This window comes from Euleptes europaea, chromosome 1, assembly GCF_029931775.1.
Source record: "Euleptes europaea isolate rEulEur1 chromosome 1, rEulEur1.hap1, whole genome shotgun sequence".
NCBI lineage: Eukaryota > Metazoa > Chordata > Lepidosauria > Squamata > Sphaerodactylidae > Euleptes > Euleptes europaea.
Window position 1 is genome coordinate 89796380 of NC_079312.1, and position 21163 is coordinate 89817542.

General features: G+C 39.8%; 1 protein-coding gene across 1 annotated transcript in view; it reads left to right on the forward strand.

Moving 5' to 3' along the window:
* Positions 1-21163, forward strand: part of LOC130475803 (collagen alpha-1(XXIII) chain-like) — a 428306-nt gene that overhangs the window by 320987 nt on the left and 86156 nt on the right. The window contains 2 exon segments of the mRNA XM_056847672.1: positions 1281-1288; positions 6073-6099. Of these exon segments, the coding sequence (XP_056703650.1) occupies positions 1281-1288; positions 6073-6099 (35 nt within the window).

Sequence of the window (21163 nt, forward strand, 5' to 3'; positions counted from 1 at the left end):
AGAATAGCCCAGGAGCATCCAACACTGTAGCATTATTGAAGCTAAACAGGAATGGATTTGATTGGCCCCTTGATAAAGAGATTACTGGGAAATTCATATAAACCACTCTGAATTTTTTAGAGGAAGAACAGGCTACAAGAATAGTAAAAATAAAACAGAAGCTCAGAGATTTGCCTTTTGTCAGTTCTATGTGAATTTTACAGACAAGATTGGTTAGATATTTGGAGAATTAATTGGGATACAGGGATATATTTGCTTTAGTATCCAGACCATCATCTTGAATCTATTAGCTGTGCTCAGACATGGATGATCAGAAGCAGCTCTGTTATCTGCCAAACCTAGTAGGAAAGTAAGAGGTAGAATTTAGCAAGCAATCATCTGTCTGAATGTGCACATTGACATGCACATTGGTCCCTGACCAGAAGATAACCTGATGTATTACTTAATTGGGTTGGAAGGGGCCTAAAATGTGATACATTTGTCTATACAAAGCTAGGTGGTAAATATGTTCTTTACTATATGCATGTGACCATTTGTAGAGAACCCATTGCCATCCGCCGCTTTCCAACCCAAGCACTGGGGAAAATACGCAGGTGCGTAACCTTAAGTTCTGAGAGCATACAAAACTGTACATTTTGTTTTCCTATGTAGGAAGAGTCAAGTGGCTCCTAAGGTTAGTGGATCTGGGGATCCTTTTTTTTATTGATCACTGGCGATGTCTTTTGAATATTATACTGATTCTGGCCCAACCCTTGATTACATGTGATGCAGTCAGTATCCTTGAGAGCCTCCCAATACACCATGTACAGAAAGCTCCAGTGGAATGCAAGTTGGATGGAAGATTAACTGAGATTGACACTGGCCAGTTTCAAAGTGCCTTTGTATACAGTCTTACACTCTGTGACATTCTTCTAACTTCAACCTCACTTTTTAGCAATGGCCATATGTTCATCTTTCCCTCTAATTTTGTATTGATCCATCCCCGTGTTTCCATAATGTCATCTTACAGTTTTATTTGCTTTAGGTGGGTGTTTTCAGGTGGGTGCATATGTAAACTTGGCCTCCTGGATTTGATAAAACCACATGAAACACTACAGTGTGCCTGAAATAATCCCTGCATTTCTGAAACACCTGCATGCCATGCAGTTCATCATTTGGAGGAGGACAGGGCTTTTACCTGTAACTTTAGAAGGCAATTTTTTTGGTTGTTATATAGAAATATATGTTGAGTTTCTAGCCCCCTTTTATTAATGCTAAACATGTTGCATTTTGTTTTTCAGGTCCTCCAGTAAGTACCATGGACATTGCTCTTGGTCTTGAGTCAACAAAGTTAAGGCATTTATTTCCTCTTTTGTATAATGTCATTAGAACAGCGCTTTTGGTAGAGGTGTGCCTGGAACACAGATTGGTACCAGATGTTGCTTTTCCCTCTGATTGTAGACAAACAGTTAAAAGAGAATAATGCTTATTTTTCTGACTAAAAGGTTTTGTGGTCATCTTAACCCTAGTAAAAACCTTTTTCTCTTTTTATTTCGAAAATGTATTTTTTTTTGTGAGCCTTAACTTTAAAAATAATAATATGCATGTTGTGCTGGTATTGTTTATTGCACATTTTAATTTCTCACTCACTTCCAGAAACTAATGTGCTTGAGATACAATTAGTGTTGTTGTGGGCTGCATAGTGTTGCGATTGTCCACATGAATTCACAACTGTGTGTATGTGTGTGGTTAGAAAACAGGACGTACGCGGAACGTTTTCAACCCAACCCCTCAAGTGTGTGTTTCTTGGTGTAGTCATTTAAATCCCAGCTCCACTTGTACTCATCTTTTAAAGATAGACACTTAGAAAAATACATCATATGTATACCAGATATAAAATAAAACATAGCTCAATCTACTTACCATTGTTACATCATCTTTATCTTGCCCTACTCTGCCATAGAATTAATGGAGGAGTGACCAGCAGTGTATGAGTGCACTAGGGCAACATACATGTTACTTCAAATTAAGAAGCCTCCTGTCAAATACCTGTGCTGATTCAGGCACAAATCCAAAAAGATTAGACTTATTTGTGGTACATCAGAACCTGATACTGAAACAAAAATTTGTCACACATACAGGAAACTGTTGTTTTCAAGGATATCCTTTTACACATCTCTTCTGGCATTTGTGTGCACTTATGAATGGTCAAAATGTTTATCACCCTCAAGACTCGTCAGAGGAAAATGCTAAAATATGAATGTGAAAAATGCAGAGGAGTGTGACAAGAAAATTAAACTACTATGTCATTTGCAAAAACATCCTTAAGCATCAAATAATATGCATTTTACCCTGGTTGAGGTCCTGTTTGGAATTTCATCTATTCAAAAGACACTATTCTGAAAAGTACTTTGCTGTTGTATCATGTAGATTAGTTTTATCAAACAATAAGTGCAGAAGCTGCTGTTTGACCGGTTTTTAAAAGAACAACCTTCCAAGACTCTGAAGCTGATTGATGAGAAACAGATGAAAAATGGAAACAGTACAAACCTTTACCTATATACTCGCTCTTTGTTGTAAAAGGAATGTTACAGATAGGGATTACAATAAATAAATAAATAAAATTAATAGAGTATTCAGTGTTAGGGGATATAGCTGCTTCCAGCCTCAGAGCTCTGTTAAAGCTTTTGCACTTGGGATTTACACAGTTGTATAGGATAGCAGATGGGCTTGATAGCATTTCCGTTCTAAACCTATGTTCTAGTTTTGTTGGAATTTCTGTGATGAATATGCAACATGTGTTTCTGGCATTCATGGGATAAAAATTGGCTTGCAGCGTGATTAACTTATGTATGGTAATTTTTTAAATCACAGAGATAATCGCTGCTGTCGCTCGCCATACTTCACCTGTTTGTAACTGAAAATATTACTTTATTGGTTGTCGTTTTGCAATTGCTAACACATGTGAATCACCATGTTATATTTCAACCTGGAGCTACAAACAAGTTACAAAGGGCTCTGCTTCATTGCATTAGATTACAGGCATGCTATCAGTTGTAGGATCAGGTCCTTACATTTTCTCCACTTCATGCTTTGTTTACTTTCTAGTTTTGAGTTTTCAGTCAAGATTTATTTTTCCTTTTTTTAAATTGTTTTTGTCTCCAGTCAGTTTTATTGGGTATTGCTGTTCTGCAATGGTGTTGCAAAGAAGCCTTCTCCAGTCAGATAAGGCTTTCATTTCCTTTCATATAGGACATTTACATATTTTTATGTGCAAAACATGTTTTCCTTCTAAGCCTTATAACGGTATCCTTTACTACAACTTTGAGAATGCTCTTTTAAACTCTAAATGCTGTACCCAAACCCACAAAACACAGTATTATTTTATTTGGACAGCACTAAGTGTGTCTATTAGTTTCTTCTGGGTTGCCACCCCCACCCCCGCTTCCCCCACCCCCTTAGTCATAAGGAATTGCTTACTGCCTGTACCTCATAGCCTCACATTATGCTTAAAATTTTGTTCTCCACTCCCTGTGCCACCAGGACTGCCTTGTTCTGGTGTTCTACTTTTTGGTTGTCATAAATTGTGTGCACATATTAAACGTTAGATGTTGTGGTACCGTATTTATGACTGCGAGAGGACCGACCATTCTGTCTGCAGATCTGTGTGCTGTTCGAACATGTTTCAAAAGAATTAGTTACAGAGGATATTAAAATCACATGCTGAGTAGGCAATTCCTGCAACTTGAAGGATACATTTACCATGCGCTTATAATTTACCACTAACCATATCAAATATTATAAAGCCCTCCATATGGTAAGGTAGAAACTGTGGCTCACTGACATGGAAAAATTCTGCATTAAAGAGTTCATTCTTAGTCCAGTATTCTTTTCTGCTTCTGACCCATGGCCAGTACAAGTGGATATACCTATTGGGCTCTGGCTGTAGGCCCACAACTGCAGACGCAGCCCCAATGAGAATAGTGGTGGGATCATACCTAGGGTGGTTGCCAACCTCCAGGTGGTGGCTGGAGATCTCCTGCTGTTACAACTGATCTCCAGCCGTTAGAGATCAGTTCACCTGGAGAAAATGGCCGCTTGGGCCATTGAACTCTATGGCACTGAAGTCCCTTCCCTCCCCAAACACCGCCCTCCTCAGGTTCCGCCCCCAAAATCTCCAGGTATTTCCCAACCTGGAGCTGGCAACCCTAATCATACCTCTCCGTTTACAGATGGCCCGCACAAGGGCTTTCTTTTTACCCTTTCTCAACCTGCTCTCCTTTTGAGGTCCTCTTGTGATCTGAAGGATACCCATTCCAGCGAGGGAGTGGCTGCAAAGAACTGGCTGTTCTCCCACAGCTTCTCGCCCTGGGCCTACAAAAATTGGAAGCCCAGCCTTGATCTGACCTTCTGATATTGAGCTTTCATTGTTTTGAGATTCTATTTTTGAGATGGATGGATGCCTGCGTGCCTGCATGCTGTGGGGAGAATTTGAAATGAGTAAAAAGGCTCCATTCCTAAAAGTCAGTGTTACTGTAGAGTACTTCAGTTTTGCAACAGGCAGAGAACCTGGTAATGGAAAGGACATTTGAATGTTTAAAGATTAAGAATGTAGTCAATCATTCAGTGACTCAAAGAGCAATCAAATACTTATCAAAAGAATGCCCGTAAAAATAAACTACTAAATTACTAATAACATTGAGTTTATAGCATAGAGTTCACTGAAATAAGCATGGGTTACCTAATAATTTGATCATGCTGTACTATACATAGGGTTGCCATCTCCCGGATGGGAAATTCCTGGAAATTTGTGGGTGGAGACTGGGGGAGGCAGGGTTTGGGGAGTGAAGGGACCTCAGCAGGGTATAATGTCATAGAGTCCACCCTCCAGCACAGCCATTTTCTTCAGGGGAATTGATCTCTGTCATCTGGAGCTCTGTTGTAATACCAGGACATCTCCAGGCCTCACCTGGAGGTTGGCACTCCTAACTGTATGTGAAGACTACTGTTGAACCTGCCACTGTTGTAGCCTTTCTTTTGTGTAGGGTTGCCAGCTCTGGGTTGGGAAATACCTGGAGATTTTTGGGGTGGAGCCTGAGGAGGGTGGGGTTTGGGGAGGGGAGGGACTTCAGTGCCATAGAGTCCAAAGCGGCCATTTTCTCCAGGTGAACTGATCTCTATCGGCTGGAGATCAGTTGTAATAGCAGATCTCCAGCTAGTACCTGGAGGTTGGCAACCCTACTAATGTGTGTGCCAAATACATCATTGGCCAGCAACAAAATTGCCTTGTATGCCAGTTCATGGTAAAGTACAGGGTCCTTTGACCCTGGCAAGTACTCTTCTCCTCCATAATTACTCATTTTTCAGCCTACTTGTAGTCCAAGAAGAAAAAATGTAAATTACAATGATCAAACCAAGAACAAAAATAATGACGGATTAAATCAAACAAAGGAATACTCCAAATGTACTTAATTTCTTAATCCATAGTGCTATTTAACTTTGGGATACAATCATGTGTATTCTGACATGAAAGCTAATCTCATGTGATCAAGGTGACCTAAATATAGTGATAAATGATGGGCCACAAAATCAAATGGGATTATGCTGCAAGATGTGGGAGAGATCAAAGCCTTCAGAGACACGCATGAAGTCAAGAAATGAAGTCCCTGGAACAAAACTGCATTCTGGTCTTAAATATGTCAAGTTTCCCTCTTAGCAGGGAAAAAAACTCTTTGTAAAAGCTGATGGTAGAAGGCTGATGTGGTTTTGTGGACCGCATTGCAATTAAGCTTGGGAGAGCTCAGTTTAAATCTCTGCTTTCCGTAAAGATGATGGGCAGATGATGATTTGAACTTCTCAGCCTGACCTGTATCATAGGGTCTTCATGAGGGTACAGTGAGATCAAGATCAATAGAACATGCTATGAACTGCTTTTCTTGAGCTCTCCTGTTGCTCAGAGAGAAGGGAAGGGAGAGCCTGTGGAGTTTTCTGTCCCCCTCTCAGATCAACTCCTGACTTTGTATTGCCTGTAATGTCTTGCTGCTGTTAAGTGCAAATGACTGATGTTGTTGTTTTCCTTATTTAATATCACAGGGGCAGTCAGGACGAGATGGCTACCCGGTAACTTTGCCTTTATTTTGCAATCTTTCTCCAAGCTTTGCAATGTATCTCATCCTTGCCATCTTCTCTTTCGCTTTCTCAGCCTCTGTCTCTCACCCTTAAGTCATAATAGTGAGAAGGGTTTTAATCTTAAAACGTGGAAGAGATGTTAAATGGGTGTAGGTCTCCTCTGGAATAAGTGCATGAGCAAATAACGTGCCTGGTTGCAGCCGGGGGTCTTTTCCAAAGTTCCAGGTAAACTTTATTGTGTGTAGGAATTTACAAAGACTTTCCCACTCACTTTAGTGATATGGGAATATATCAGGAGTAGAACAGAAAATGCATGTGAAAGTTCCCCTCAATTCCCTTCTTACACAAGGACTATGTGTGTTCATTATAGCTCCAAGACATATTCAAGGTCCCTAGAGGGATTTGTTTTGGGAAGACCTATGTTGAACAGGTTCCTGTCAAAATGTCTAAGTGTTTGCTTGATTGTAAACAAAGAGAGTAAGAGCTGTCAGTGCACTAACTTGCACTAACAGAAAGGCTTACATTTAGTAGTGACCTGTTGATAGTTAGAATGTAGTAAATGGACCATAACTTATTTGAATGTTAACATTTTGCAGTTGTTCCTTCCTTTAGATAATTTGCTTAAAAACTTGCTAGAGTTGGGATCTACTAACTAAGTGGCTTCCCAGAAGATCAGGTCATGTTACTTATTTCCTGTGTGGTGTCTAGAAATATTCCCTTGAAACTGTGCAGCAACTCCATTTTCCCAGAAAGGAATGTGTTTGCGTTTGGGAAAATGTGATTCTCTCCCCCTCCTGAAAAGTATACCCATTGCTTTTGTGATTTTTGTGTGAGATGTATTGCACAACTTTCATGAGCCCCTACTGGAAGTTTCTGTAATGCTATAGTGAGGTGTAACATGTTTCTCTCCCAATGCATGTGTCAGTGTACATGTTTTGTTTACCTTTATTTGATAACGTGTTGATGATTTAGAGCAGTGGTTCCCAACCTTTTTTTGACCAGGGACCCCTAGGACTTTTTTGTTCGGTGCAGGGACCCCAAGGTTCAAAATAAAAATTCAGAGAATTTGAAAATAAACTTTAATCATAACTGTTAGTTAAACATTAAACTTAGAATAATATTTGAATATATTTTTTTATAATAGAGAACTTTTAATTGTAAATCAATGTGATTTTTGAGCTTGCATCCTTTTTACAAGCTGGCCAATTCTGGGGCTAATAGTGTTGCTCAGAGCTACACGAATATCATCACTTGCTTCCAATCGATTTCTGGTTGTTTTCTTAATTATAAGCAAAGCAGAAAACCCTTGTTCGCATAAATAAGTTGTGGAGAAGAGAATAAGATATCGCAAGGCGAATCCACGAACTGTAGGATATGAAATTGCTTTTTTACACCAGAACTCTTCAAGAGAAACTGATTCAAACGCATCCTTACAGTGCCTATCATTTGGAATTCAATTAGATCTTTTGATTCTGTCTGGTTATATTCCGGGAAGTAATGGTGGAATTCATCGACCAGCATTTGCAGATGACTTCTGATGTTGTCTTGTATATTTTCGGTGATCATGTCATCTTTACTATCGACCAGTGCTTTTAATGTCACAAACGCAGAATAATTGTTTTCACCTACCCATAATTGAAGTTTGCAAATAAAGGCACGCAGTTTATCTTCAAACACGGACCCCTGGTTGGGAACCAGTGATTTAGAGGTTGAGAGGTCCGTCACACTAATCTGTCAGCCAGGCTTTTTAAAAAGGGTTGGGCAGGGGGAAATGAATACCAGCATGGCTACATTCTGTTTCCACAATAAATCCCACCATAAATTTATTGAGATGGATTCAGCTGTTCTGTTCAGGGAAGTTTGAAGCCTTCCTCCAATTTAGGTGGCTCTTCATCCACCACTCTGAATATACTATTTAAAAGTTAAAAACAAAAGAGTTCTCTGCACTGCCTTTCACTGACCACTGGCACATAACTACTGTCATTACTCTTTAAAAGAATGGGCAACAGTATGACTGCTCCCTCCATCTGTTCCCCTCTTGGGTTTGTTAAATTGGAATATCATCACAAATAATTGAAGCATGACCACTTAGCGAATTATAAAACAGATGAGCATGTGAATGTGATTTAAACGATAAAGGTTCTTCCATCATAGCTTTTTTTGACTTTCTGTATTATAGCCCAGGCTAGCCTGTTCTCATCAGATCTCAGAAGCTAAGCAGGGTCAACCCTGGCAAGTATTTGGATGGGAGACCTCCAAGGAATACCAGGGTCATGATGCCAAGGCAGGCAATGGCAAACCACTTCTGAACATCTCTTGCCTTGAAATCCTCCCACCAGGGGTTGCCGTGAGTCAGATGTGACTTGACGGCAAAAAAAAAAAAAAAAAAAAATTGGGTATAAGGGAGCTGTCATGAAAACAGAACGGCAACAACATTAGTAGAAGTAGGAAGGATGTGTGTACTAGGAAAAGTCAAAGCCGCCCCCGTGCAAGTTCTGCCATTGAGAAAGGCCAAAAAGGACAACTCACATAAATGCCTAAGTGGCTTGCAAACACTAAGAATTTAATTTATTAAAGATTAAGGAATCAGAGTTGGTCTAAATAGTTGGCCTAAATACAGTCACTAGGAAGCTGAATCCTTATTTATGAATGAGCACTGGCCTTGGAAATACTTCTAGTGCCCATTCAAACCTTGAAAAATGATTATTTCTTGCAAACCCTTGATCTATTTTTAGCCACAGATCCCTACAAACAGGAAATGCTGGAATGCTCTAAATCCTATAATTACATACCTTTAGTTGATAATACATTTATAATCTGCCCTTAGTAAAGAAAACAATGCAAGACTCCTTGGCAAGAGTCGGATCATTTCCCCTGGAATGCAGCTTTGACTAGAGTTAAGCGACTTTCTTTTAAAATGCCAGACTTCTAGCTTAGTTCTTGACATCAATACAAGACCTCCCCACCACCACCACCACCACCACCACCACTGTCTGTTAAAAAAAAAAAACCCCGTCCTAATTCTAGACCTGTTAATAAAATTCCATAGGCGCATAGACTTTGTAGTTGTTCACCAGCCACCAGCGCGGACTGGAGGGTGTAAATACTTACTAACTTGTAACATTATAGGTTCTTGTAGGTTATCCGGGCTGTGTGACCGTAGTCTTGGTATTTTCTTTCCTGATGTTTCGCCAGCAGCTGTGGCAGGCATCTTCAGAAGAGTAACACTGAAGGACAGTGTCTCTCAGTGTCAAGTGTGTAGGAAGAGTAATATATAGTCAGAAAGGGGTTGGGTTTGAGCTGAATCATTGTCCTGCAAAAAGTATCAAAGGTAATGTGCTAATCATTATCCTGTAAGTATCAAGATAATGTGCTAATGAGGCTGTGGTATGTTAATATGGAACCATTGTATCCTGAAGTGATCTGTTAATGTGTGAAATCCAAAGCTAATCCGCTCAAACCCAACCCCTTTCTGACTATATATTACTCTTCCTACACACTTGACACTGAGAGACACTGTCCTTCAGTGTTACTCCTCTGAAGATGCCTGCCACAGCTGCTGGCGAAACGTCAGGAAAGAAAATACCAATACCAAGACACAGCCCAGATAACCTGCAAGAACCAATGAACTCTGACAGTGAAAGCCTTCGACAATATTTGTAACATTATAATTACAGTTTCATTATTGTATAAAAAGATGAAGCTCGACTATATTAATAAAAGTATCACATATCTATCTGCTTGTGGCAGACATAACTCATCAGAAAATAAAGTTAGGAGTCTCAAAATTGGCCAGTGGCTTCAGGATTATCGTGGGAGCTGCAGTGACAGAAATGAAGGAAGTTAGAACATCCTGGCCAAGGTTATCTCCAGAGCACCCCATTGCAAACACTGTTTGCTACTATAAGGTGTAGCTAGTATAATGAGGACAGGGAGAAGATTCTTGGCCCTCTTTTAAGAAAGAGTACTGGTTATCCTGAAGCTGTTAGAGTTGACATCCTTCTTAAGGATGAATTTTCTCTGGTAACAAAGTTAGTGGCCAAGTTTTGTAGAATAGTAGTTAATCATAGGAAACCTGAATATAAACAAGAATGAAAAGTTGTAGAGTGGATTGATTGCTTAAGTTGTATTATTGACCAGTTGTTTTAACGAGGGTAACATTTTGTATAGTGTTTTAATTAAAATGTATTGTTTTATACTGCCGCTCTGGGTAGGGCAATGTACCTGTAAATATTTTATGTTTGGTCATAGGACCATAATAAACAATTTAACTAACTATTTAACTGCCCAAAAACCAGAGTATCTCCACATCGCCAGCAATGTGATGACATCACTTCCAGTGTGTGCCAGAAGCGACATCGGCACTTCGCTGGTGACAGAGGCCTAGGCCTCAGGTTGCTGCCAGCAAGTTCCTCCCCACCCCACCCATCCCCCCAGGTTGCCAGGGGGTATCTGGCAACCCTATGCACTTGGCATGCCTGTAATACTACCAATGGGCTGCCTACTCAGTGCCTTTAGCCTTGATGCTATCAAATTCCTACCTAAATTATATATTGGCTTCAAATAACTGTAAAAAAAATACAGTAAGTAGCATTTTCCCAGTAACGAGGCTAAAACCGTGTATAGCAAATGTGCAGTGCCCTTACAAGAAGAAAGGAAGTCAATCAAATGAAAAGCAGACACTAGTGTCTTGTTTTGAGTAAGAGCAGCTGATGATTGCTGCCAAACCCAGCTGTTTAGGCAGACTTGTCTAATTAATTAACCTTTCACTGAGATGGTCAAAATTGTCAGGAACTGGGAAATGGGACTCTGATGCACATTTATTCTTCAGTATTTGTGATTTATTTTTAATTGATGTGGATTTCTCTCCCCCCCCCCTTGTCTTCAAGAGATGTGTCTTGTGCTGTGAGGAGAAAGCTGAATTTGTTTCTCTCGGTGATCAGTGTCAGGACACCCTCTAATGAGTTTCTTGTACATACATGGGGGACACTTACAGAGGAGGTCAGTTCAGCTGTTTGCCTCAAGTAAAGTTGAAATATAAATTGGGTGATTTGGATTCTTTTTTAAATATATGTTGCCCAGGGTTTCATTGGTTAAGTAATGCTTTCAAGAGCTATGTTTTTGGAAAGTAAAACGTTCATTGTAGTTCTGCATGGATGACCGCTGGTATCTTACACTGAGGTTACATTCTGCTTGCTGTTACTTGTGCACCAAGCGGAAGCAAAAGATAAAATCCCAGTTATCTCCTCATGAAATCAAAAAGGAGCTACATTTTAGTTTCAAGAGCAGTACATGTTCCCTACTTTGGTACCTCTTTAGTATATGATTCAATTCAGTTCAATTACCACAGAAGGTAATAAAGGGGGTCTTGACTTTCAATTATAACTTCTGTCCCCCACTTTCTTCAATGTATGCCCCCCCCCCAGCAAAAACTGCAAAGCTGCAAAGGAAAGCTTTGTCATTTTCACCAGTGTCCTTTTCTTTCTTTTTAAAAAAAAGTAAAAATATTATTTTTTTCCACCATTGGTGGTGCTCATAATATTGTTTTAAAGGGGAAAGTGCCCTGTTGAAACCCTCCTGCTTCTCCCTTGCCTTTTCACTGCCCTATCATCTGCTTTCACATGACTTCCACCTTGTTAAATTAATTGCAGCTGTACAAAAAAAATGCTTTTTTATCACTAGGTATGGATTAGCGTATGCCTAAGTAACACAGAACAGAGCCATTGACAAAAACAATCATTTTGCGGGTTGCTCATCAAGTTGTTCCTCTGTCTTCCTGCAGCCCAGATTTTAATGGAGCTTTATTTCCTGTCATCCTCTTGCCTCTTCCTCTTTATTCAGTTCATTCCAATTAAAATCTGTTCAGTGTTTTATAGCAAATGAGCCAAGTGATTTTTTAATTGTACTCTTCCTGTTTTAATGTTGTTTTGCCGGGTTTAGCTATTATTCTCATACTTAACAGAGAATAAATTTCTATTGTAAATTATGGCTAGGCTGGAATTATTCTGTCTATGGTATAGCATGCTGAGCATTTAGATACTTCGTGATAGAAAAACCCTTCAGTCCTGTCACAGCCAAGTTTAGGGGTAAACTAGGTAAGCTACAGTTTATTTTTAATTTTATTTACAAAATTTATATCCTGCCTTTCTGCCCTCACAAGGGCCACAGTGGTTAAAATATTTTCAAAATCTTAATAAAATTAAATTTTAAATCCATTAAAACCAACCCAAAAAAACCACTAAAACAATTAAAAACAGCTAAAATACATGCAAAGACATAAAAAACATCAATTAAAACATTGATTAGGAAGGCAGGATCACTGAGGGAAGGCCAAATGAAACAAAGAAGTCTTCACCCTCTGGTGGAAGATGGCAACAGAAGGGGACAGACACATCTCTGTGGGGAGAGAGTTCCAGAGCTTTGGTGCCACAACTGAGAAGGCTGTCTCCCAGGTTGCCAACCCACCTAATCTCAGAGGATGGGAGCACCTAAAGCAGGGCCTCAGAAGATTACCGTAGTGGTCGGGCAGGTTCATAAGGGAGTAGGTGGTGCTTCAGCTATGTTGGTCCCAAACCACATAGGGCTTTGATGGTCTACATCGTTATCTTGAACTGTGCCTGGAAGCAAATTGAAAGCCACTGTAGATGGCCCAAGACTGGAATTATATGGCTCTTAAGACCTGCTTTGGTCATAGGGTTGCCAACCTCCAGGTGGCAGCAGGAGATCTCCCATTATTACAACTGATCTCCAGCTGACAGAGATCAGTTCACCTGGAGAAATTGGCTGATTTGGCAATTAGACTCTAAGGCATTGAAGCCCCTCCCCAAACCCCACCTTCCTCAGGTTCCACCCCCCAAAATCTCCAGGTATTTCCCAACCCAGATGTGGCAACCCTAATTCAGTCAATATCCTGGTGGCAGCATTCTGTACCGATTGAAGTCATTTCTGCCCAGGAAAGGCTGTATACAGCCTCAAAAACGATAGTATCAAGGATGGGGCACCATGCTAGGGGGGATAGAATCCTTACGGACTCCACTGACACGGCCTTCGTGTGTGTGTGTGTGTGTGTGTGTGTGTGTGTGTGTGTGTGTGTGTGTGTGTGTAAAAAGGTAAAGGTAAAGGTCCCCTGTGCAAGCACCAGGTCATTCCTGACCCATGGGGTGACGTCACATCCCGACGTTTTCTAGGCAAACTTTGTTTACAGGGTGGTTTGCCAGTGCCTTCCCCAGTCATCTTCCCTTTACCCCCAGCAAGCTGGGTACTCATTTCACTGACCTCGGAAGGATGGAAGGCTGAGTCAACCTTGAGCCGGCTACTGAAACCAACTTCCATTGGGATGGAACTCAGGTCGTGAGCAGAGCTTGGGACTGCAGTACTGCAGCTTAGCACTCTTGATATTTATATTTTCATTGTTTTCTCTGTGAGAATAATTATTTTTATCACATGGGGCCTCTCAGACTGCTATGGGTTAGGGACATAATCTAGTCCTGATTTTGTGTGTGTGTTAAGTGCCGTCAAGTCATCTCCGACTCATGGCGACCCTATGAATCAATGTCCTCCAGAGTGTCCTATCCTTAACAGCCTTGCTCAGATCTTGCAAATTAAGGGCCATGGCTTCCTTTATAGAGTCAATCCATCTCTTGTTGGGTCTTCCTCTTTTCCTGCTGGCTTCAACTTTACCTAGCATGATTGTCTTTTCCAGTGACTCTTGTCTTCTCATAATATGTCCAAAGTACGACAGCCTCAGTTTAGTCATTTTAGCTTCTAGGGTCAGTTCAGGCTTGATTTGATCTAAAACCCACTGATTTGTTTTTTTGGTGGTCCAGGGTATCCGTAACACTCTCCTCCAACACCACATTTCAAAGGAATCTACTTTCTTCCTATCCGCTTTCTTCATTCTCCAGCTCTCACAGCCATACATAGTAATAGGGAATATGATGGCATGAATTAATCTGATCTTGGTGGCCAGTGACACATCCTTACACTGAAGAATTTTTTCTTGCTCCTTCATGGCTGCCCTTCCCAGTCTCAATCTCCTTCTGATTTCTTGCCTGCAGTCTCCCTTTTGGTTGATGATGGAACCAAGGAATAGAAAGTCTTCAACAATTTCAATTTCCTCATCGTCAATCTTAAAGCTGTGTAATTCTCCTGTAGTCATTACTTTTGTCTTCTTTATGTTCAGCTGCAGTCCTGCTTTGGCACTTTCTCTTTTAACTTTTAACCTGATTTTACTGGGTGCTAAATCTTAAACTTGAGAGTTGGTCTGGAGTCATGTACTGTATAAGAATGAGCCATATGTAGCCCAGGGAAGAGATGTAACAAAAAATGTTGTGTATGCAGGTCTTTGCTTCCCCAAGTAGAGGGAATTTCCAAGAGCAAATACTAGAGGGTCTGCTGTTTTGTAAGAAGAGAGCATTGGACACTTCTGTTTTTGTGACCTATTTATTTGCAGATATCCATGGAAGCTTGAGAGATCATGTAAGCACCCAGACAGGGAGATCTAATCTATAACACAGCATCAATTCCTGGAAAAAAAGAAACATTTGGGGCGTGTACACATGAGAAAGATTGCTGCCCTGTTCACATGACAGAACAACATACTGTTTCCATTACAGTTTTCTGTCAGGTCAGCATGAAAGCGGTTCTGAGTGGGATAGAGGGTTGAGATTTTTGTAAGTCTTTGGATACTGATATTTAAAAACTACAGTTCCTTGCTGTGATGGATTTTTCTTTTCAATAGGTGGTGTATTTGTTTGTTAGTTTTCATTTGTTCCTTTGGTTAGCTTTTGGGGCCCTGTGTTTCGTTTTATGTTTTTCAATTTGGTTTACAACTGGAAAAGAGAGAACAGTGCAAAAAAATTTGGAAGAGAAAACAGCAACAAACTGTGCTTCCTCTTATAACTATATTTATGAGAACAGCATTTGTCAAACAGATTAAACTCATTCCCTCCCATCTTGTCTCCTAGCCTAATGCCAAACGTATCAAGTGTTTTTATCTTGCGATGTTCTTGCAACTGCTGGGAAGGAAAAAGTGTTTTCCTTGTGTCTTGTGGTCCCTGAATCCTCCAGGGACTCACTGTGAAACACTTTGAATCAATCTAATGGCCTGATTGGATTTTAATTACAGGGAATGGGGTTAGAAGGTTACTGACCTCGGTTGCTCCTCTGTGTCCCCCGGAGAATGAAAAGCATTTGAGTTTAATTTACTCCTTTCTGGCATCCCTGAACGCAGTGGTGACCTCTAGACACTATCCTTGTGTCTAACTGTCTGTCAAGCCAATCCTTCAAGAACTGAACTGATGTCATGCACAGTTAAGAAATACTTGGACTCAGAGTATCATCACAGTGTGAGAAAAGATTAGAGACGCCATTAATTTTACTTGAAAGTTTTTGCAACGACAGCTAAATAATATTCAAAAAATAAGAAACATTATGGAATCTGGTATATGGGGCTTTTAAATATAGGCTGATAGCAAACAGCAAAGGATTTCCAGTATGAGGGAAGTCTAAAGAAACTGCGTAAAAGATTGAAAGGAGGAGAGAAATAATGTATCCTTAGTTTTAAACACTTTTAATATCATGCTGAAATGGGTAATAATAGGATTGAAAGCTGTTAGACATCAGATAAAATACTGAAATTACAGATTAAATTACATGTACAGATTAAATTACTCTCTAGAAGTGGCCTGGGGTAAACTGAGCCTTCCTTTCTACTAGAAAAATGTTTGGGCGCGTACTTCATTTGTGTTGGGACAACCTTTGCTGTTACAATAGCCAGTGTAAGGACCTCCACCTCTGCACAACTAGACATGGAACTAGACATAGAATTAGACATAGAAGGTTTTCTGCCAGTGCAGCACAACTTCCTCACCTCCACCTCCCTCTGCAGACTTAAGTGCTCTTAAAATGTTGCTTCTGGGGGATGGGGTAGGATTACACCAGTAACAGTTTAAGCAGGGGAGTCATTGGTGTGTTGCAGGCAGGAGGAAACTGGTCAAAACCTCTTCCCCTTCTATCAATGGAAATGTTCAGTAGTATTCAACCCTTAGTACATGTGTTTCTAATGTTTAGATACAACAGGTTTGAAAGATAGGTCCTGCTACATCTGGGAGAGCAGAGAAGGCTAAAATAACCAACAAGGATTCTATCCTCAAATGGATTGAGTTGGCAAAGCTTCTGTTGGGTCTAAGTACAGGCAGGTTGCTTTATATGACCCCTAGGTTCCCCTCAGAGTCTACGATTTATGATATTATGGGGTATTTAAACTGCAAAAACGTTTACCTGGCATAGTTCTGGATCTTATCCTTTTCAGATACACACGTGTAACATAGAATGTTTAATTATCAGAAATCCTGTAGAAACCTATGAGTTTTCAGAATATGAAGTTATATATGTCTTATGCATCATTCTTCTAAGAAGTCTATGGTCTTTTATGCATGGCTGTTTCCCTTAAGGTCACCCCTCCGATGACTTCAGGTCTTTGTTTTGATTATACATGCCGTTTCTGACCATCCGAGGTCGCCTCGCTCTCCCCCTGTGTTTCCCCACGTTTTGCTGGCATTTTCAAATTTGAGTGACGGTGAGTGAAACAGCCACACATAAAAGACCTGTATCTTCAGCTTCACTGAGCATCTAATTTATTTACAGGTATGTCACTATTGCTGTGTAATCAACAGAAATACAAAGCAGGAATGATAATATATACACAACAGAAAGAAAGCTAAAATTTGGTATACACATAGGCCAAGATATCCTGATGAAGTGGAGAACAAGCCAAACCATGTATGGAGTACATGGGACAGAAGTCCCCTATTGAAACAATATACAGGTATACAGGATTTCTTGTAGCAACCAAGAACAGAAACCTGCACAATGAGGAGGTGTACATTGTTATTGTTTATTTTTTGTTATGTTTAAGAAAACATTAATAAAAATATTTTAAAAAAATGAGGAGGTGTGGAAGTCCCCCCTTTATATAGTTTAATTATCCTTAGATTGGAAAGGGCAGGAAGTTACCTATCACATATGTTACTCAAGAACATGGTTTCAGAATTGAAGGTGTATTTTTAGTTCTTAAGACAACTAAAACATGCAGATAAATTCCTTCACATCATTGGAAGATAGTGTGCTGTATTAAGAATGGGGTTCCAAGCATAATGCATCCTGCCTGCTTTCTAAAAAGAATAACTTTTAGGATAATGGGGGCAGGGGGAGAATCCAAAATGCACTTATTTTTACAAGTTTAAACAACAGTCTTAATACCAAATACAACTTCTGTTTATTAGGATCTGCTCTGAGATTAGAAATTTAGGGGCTAATATTATGTAGAGCAATCCGGTAGCCCAACCCAGAGGATGTGAATTAGCCACCATCGTGTAGTTACCAGAATGTCCAAATCAAGGTAAAGAATGTTATCTTAAGGGCTCTTTTAAGGAGGATGTGTATATTTTTCCTTCTTCCACTCATATGTGTCTTTGAAACAAAGTGCACATGGGATTAAGTAGAGGCAAGCATCCCCTTTGTTCTTTTTTAAAACAATGAATCATTATGATGCATTTTTCTACTTGAAATTGTTTGTTTATCTTCTGCCTTTCCCATTGACCATGGCAGCTCATAAAAGCCTGACCTGCAGGCTCCCCCAAAATTAAATTTTAAAATGGACAATAAGAAAAAGAACAGCTACAATGATTTCATCTCCCAGAAAATCCTACCTTATAGACCAACTGTCAAATGCAAATGAAAATAATGGCCTGGCAACTCTAAAGGAAAAAGGGCAGCATATAAGTGCCACTGTAAAAGAGAGGACCCACACTTTGGTTGTTCTGACCATTTGGAAGGGAGGGTTGAACCAGGAGGAGGACTTGGGAGGATCTGCTGTACGGAACAGGCTCATAATTTTATCCGCTGTTCTCACAGGATTCTGGTACCTTAAAGCAGCATTTGGAGTTATTTTTATGACTCTCATGGAGAAAACATAGTTAAAGAAATTCTCTTTAGTTTGGATTCAGTAGTTGGACATTGGATGTGTGAGGAATAGATGCCATGACCTTTATCTTCTTGTAGTTACTTTATCAAGGTATTTGAAGGTAATCTTTAAGACACCTTGAAAGCTTCACACCCTATGGGGTGAAGCTTTCAAAGTGTCTTAAAGATTACCTTCAAATATCTTGATAAACTGTTAAAGATTAGCAGGAGCCCAGTCAATACAGGGAAGTGGTTCGGAGTCCCAGCTGGGTGCATGCTGAGATTTTTATTTTCCCCCCCCCACTCCCGGATGCCTTCTTGGGGTAGTCTCTGAACCGTAATTACATATGAAGCATAGACAGCATTGAGAGCCAACTCCTGTACTCCAGGTGGAAGGACTGTAGCCAACACGCTAAATGACTTGCCAGACTACATTCAAAATCTAAAGTATTTCTTCAGGTAAAGTGAAACCTTATCACTGTACTATTTCTGCAGTCAGTAAAGAATGAAAAGCTAAGCATTTAGAATGGTACACTAAATATAATCTTCATATTGTTTTTATAAATAACAGCCGCTCTGATTTTCTGTTGAAATGGAGATGAAATGTTGGCAAGGAAGCAAACTCAGAACTATGTAGTATGTAAGTAATTTTGTTCCAGCCTAGGTAATCTTAGCCAGTGGTACACACACACACACACACACACACACACAGAAAATAATTAAAAAGCTATAACTTATTGTGTGTATTCCAGTTTATTGTCGAAGGATTAATCAACATCCTACAGGAAACATAAGAAGAAACTTTTTTGTTAATAGACAGCATCTTCCATCCCTTCAAACCAACTGTCTTAATTTCAGCTTTTCTTATAATAGTTGTCCTTTAGGTCTGTGATCTGAACATGATGAATTTTGCATTCTCTCAACATTTGTTTAGACAGGGCTGCTTTGTTTGTTTCGTTAGCCTACCAGCGCAGCACCCACCTGGGCTATGGATCTTTGATGTGCTATCTGAACATTGGTTTGTTCATTTAAATTGGGCCATAGTTCAGGACAGAATCACTAGATTAATTCCTGTACTTTAGGCTGTTCAGCAGGTTCAAGTGAGATCGTCCTTACAGCTACGGCACCTACGTTCAGAAGGTTTAATATAGGACTCAACAAAGTGATCAGTTTGCAAGCACCGGAGGAGTCTTCACAATTTGTACATTGGGTATTTATTGGGGACAGGGAGATCTGTGCACATCTAACCTTTCCTCTCTGCTCAGTATATGTTACTTAAGTATGTGTGTGTCTATGTACATGTGTTGGGGATTTGTGAGACAAGCAGGACTCCATTGAACGCTTTGCCAGTCCCTCTGTATGTGGATGCTGCACTCACTGGGGTCTAAATTGAGACCATAATATGCTTAAAAGGGACAAGTTGTTTATGAATATTACATTCCCTAAGCTAGGTAAATTCTTACAGAATTTACAAGGGTCTTCAGAATCTGAACCATTGCCCAGTGCATTTCAAATAATGTTGCCAAATAGTGGTTTTTGATCTCCTCTTTAAACATATTTCATGGTTGTTTCATTGTTCACTCTTTTTGCTTTTCCCTGCAAACCATGTTCATATGTTTTTTTCCTATTCCCAGACCTACCATTTCATCGATTATCACCAGAGCAGGTGTACTTCCCAGAAAGTATTAGAACTTAGATGGAGCCAAGATACTTGCAAAATGGGTGATGATATTTATTTAACTTGTCCAGCATGCCGATGGTCACCAAGAATGGCCTAACTAGAACCAGCCCCAGCAGGAACATAAAATTACTAGGCAAAAGTATTAAAATATCATTATACTAGCTGTGGAGTGGGGAGATTACCATGGTCTTCTAGAAGCATTCTAGTGAAAGAGCAGAGGTAGAACAAACTCCTATTGCTGGCTGTTATGTTCTTGTACTTTGTTTCAAAAATGTGGTTTTGAAAGATGATGTATTTTCTTTAGGTTGTTTAGAAGGGCAGAAAGAGATGGATCGGTTTCTTTACTGCCAGAATTTGATATCCTCCCTTACCTCATTTCACCTCTTACCATTTTGAAGGAGCCACGTTGATCTATGTTGAACTATTTGAGTAATGAGGTACCAGTCAGCATGAACAGGAGTGACAGAATCCTATCTATCTTTGGAAAACATTTGCAGGCCCTATATACCTAATGGGTATCTAGGCAGGACATGGCTCCAGTTTAGTGCTTGTTAATACAAGTACATGGTTGAAACCTCACTAACATAAGAAAAAAGGTTCAATATATCATTTTGATATTTTCCTCATTAGACACAAGATTATTCATATTGAATTTTAATAATTGTGTAAGAAACTCAAGTCCATTATTCTGCCTTGAGCCCAGAGCGTGTTCTTTTTTTCTTTTCTTTTTTTGTCCCTTGCATATTTGTCCTTGCACAATGGTGCCCTCTAGTGTTTTGCTGGCTACAGATAGACATCAATCTTTTCTGCATCGTATTATTTCTTACAAGAAAAGATTGTAAGAAAGGACTGTAATTATTCCCAACTCTTCTGTATCCTGATGTATATCCATATTCAGCATCCAGCCACAGAGGAGATGTAAAGCAGATGCAGAAAGCAGAACCACAGGAACCCTAGAATGAGGGGAGCAGTAGACAGGCATCGGCCTATTCCACAGATACCATTGTGGCTGTGTTTCTAAACCCCTAAGGGTAAGGAGGAGTGAATTGGTTAGGAAATGCAGAAAACAGCCTTACTTGGAAAGAGAACAAAACACGAAGGGCATATGGCTCAAACAATTTGAGGCAACATGGGTTGTTTGCCATTTCTTGTGTATCCTAGTATAGTTTTTTGTTGTTGTTGTTGTTAATTGTTTTCAAAATAATGTAGGGCAGGGTTTTTAGAATTGTGTACTTGTAAGACTGGGATGGAAAAATCTTTAAGCGAGAAAAAAAATCCTTGAAGTCCTATTGCGTACAAATGAAAAATATTGTAAACATTTATTTAACACATGTTGAATTCAGATTTTAACATATTCCGAGATCCCCAAACCTTCTATTCGTTTAGTCCAAAATTGCCTCAGCGACATCA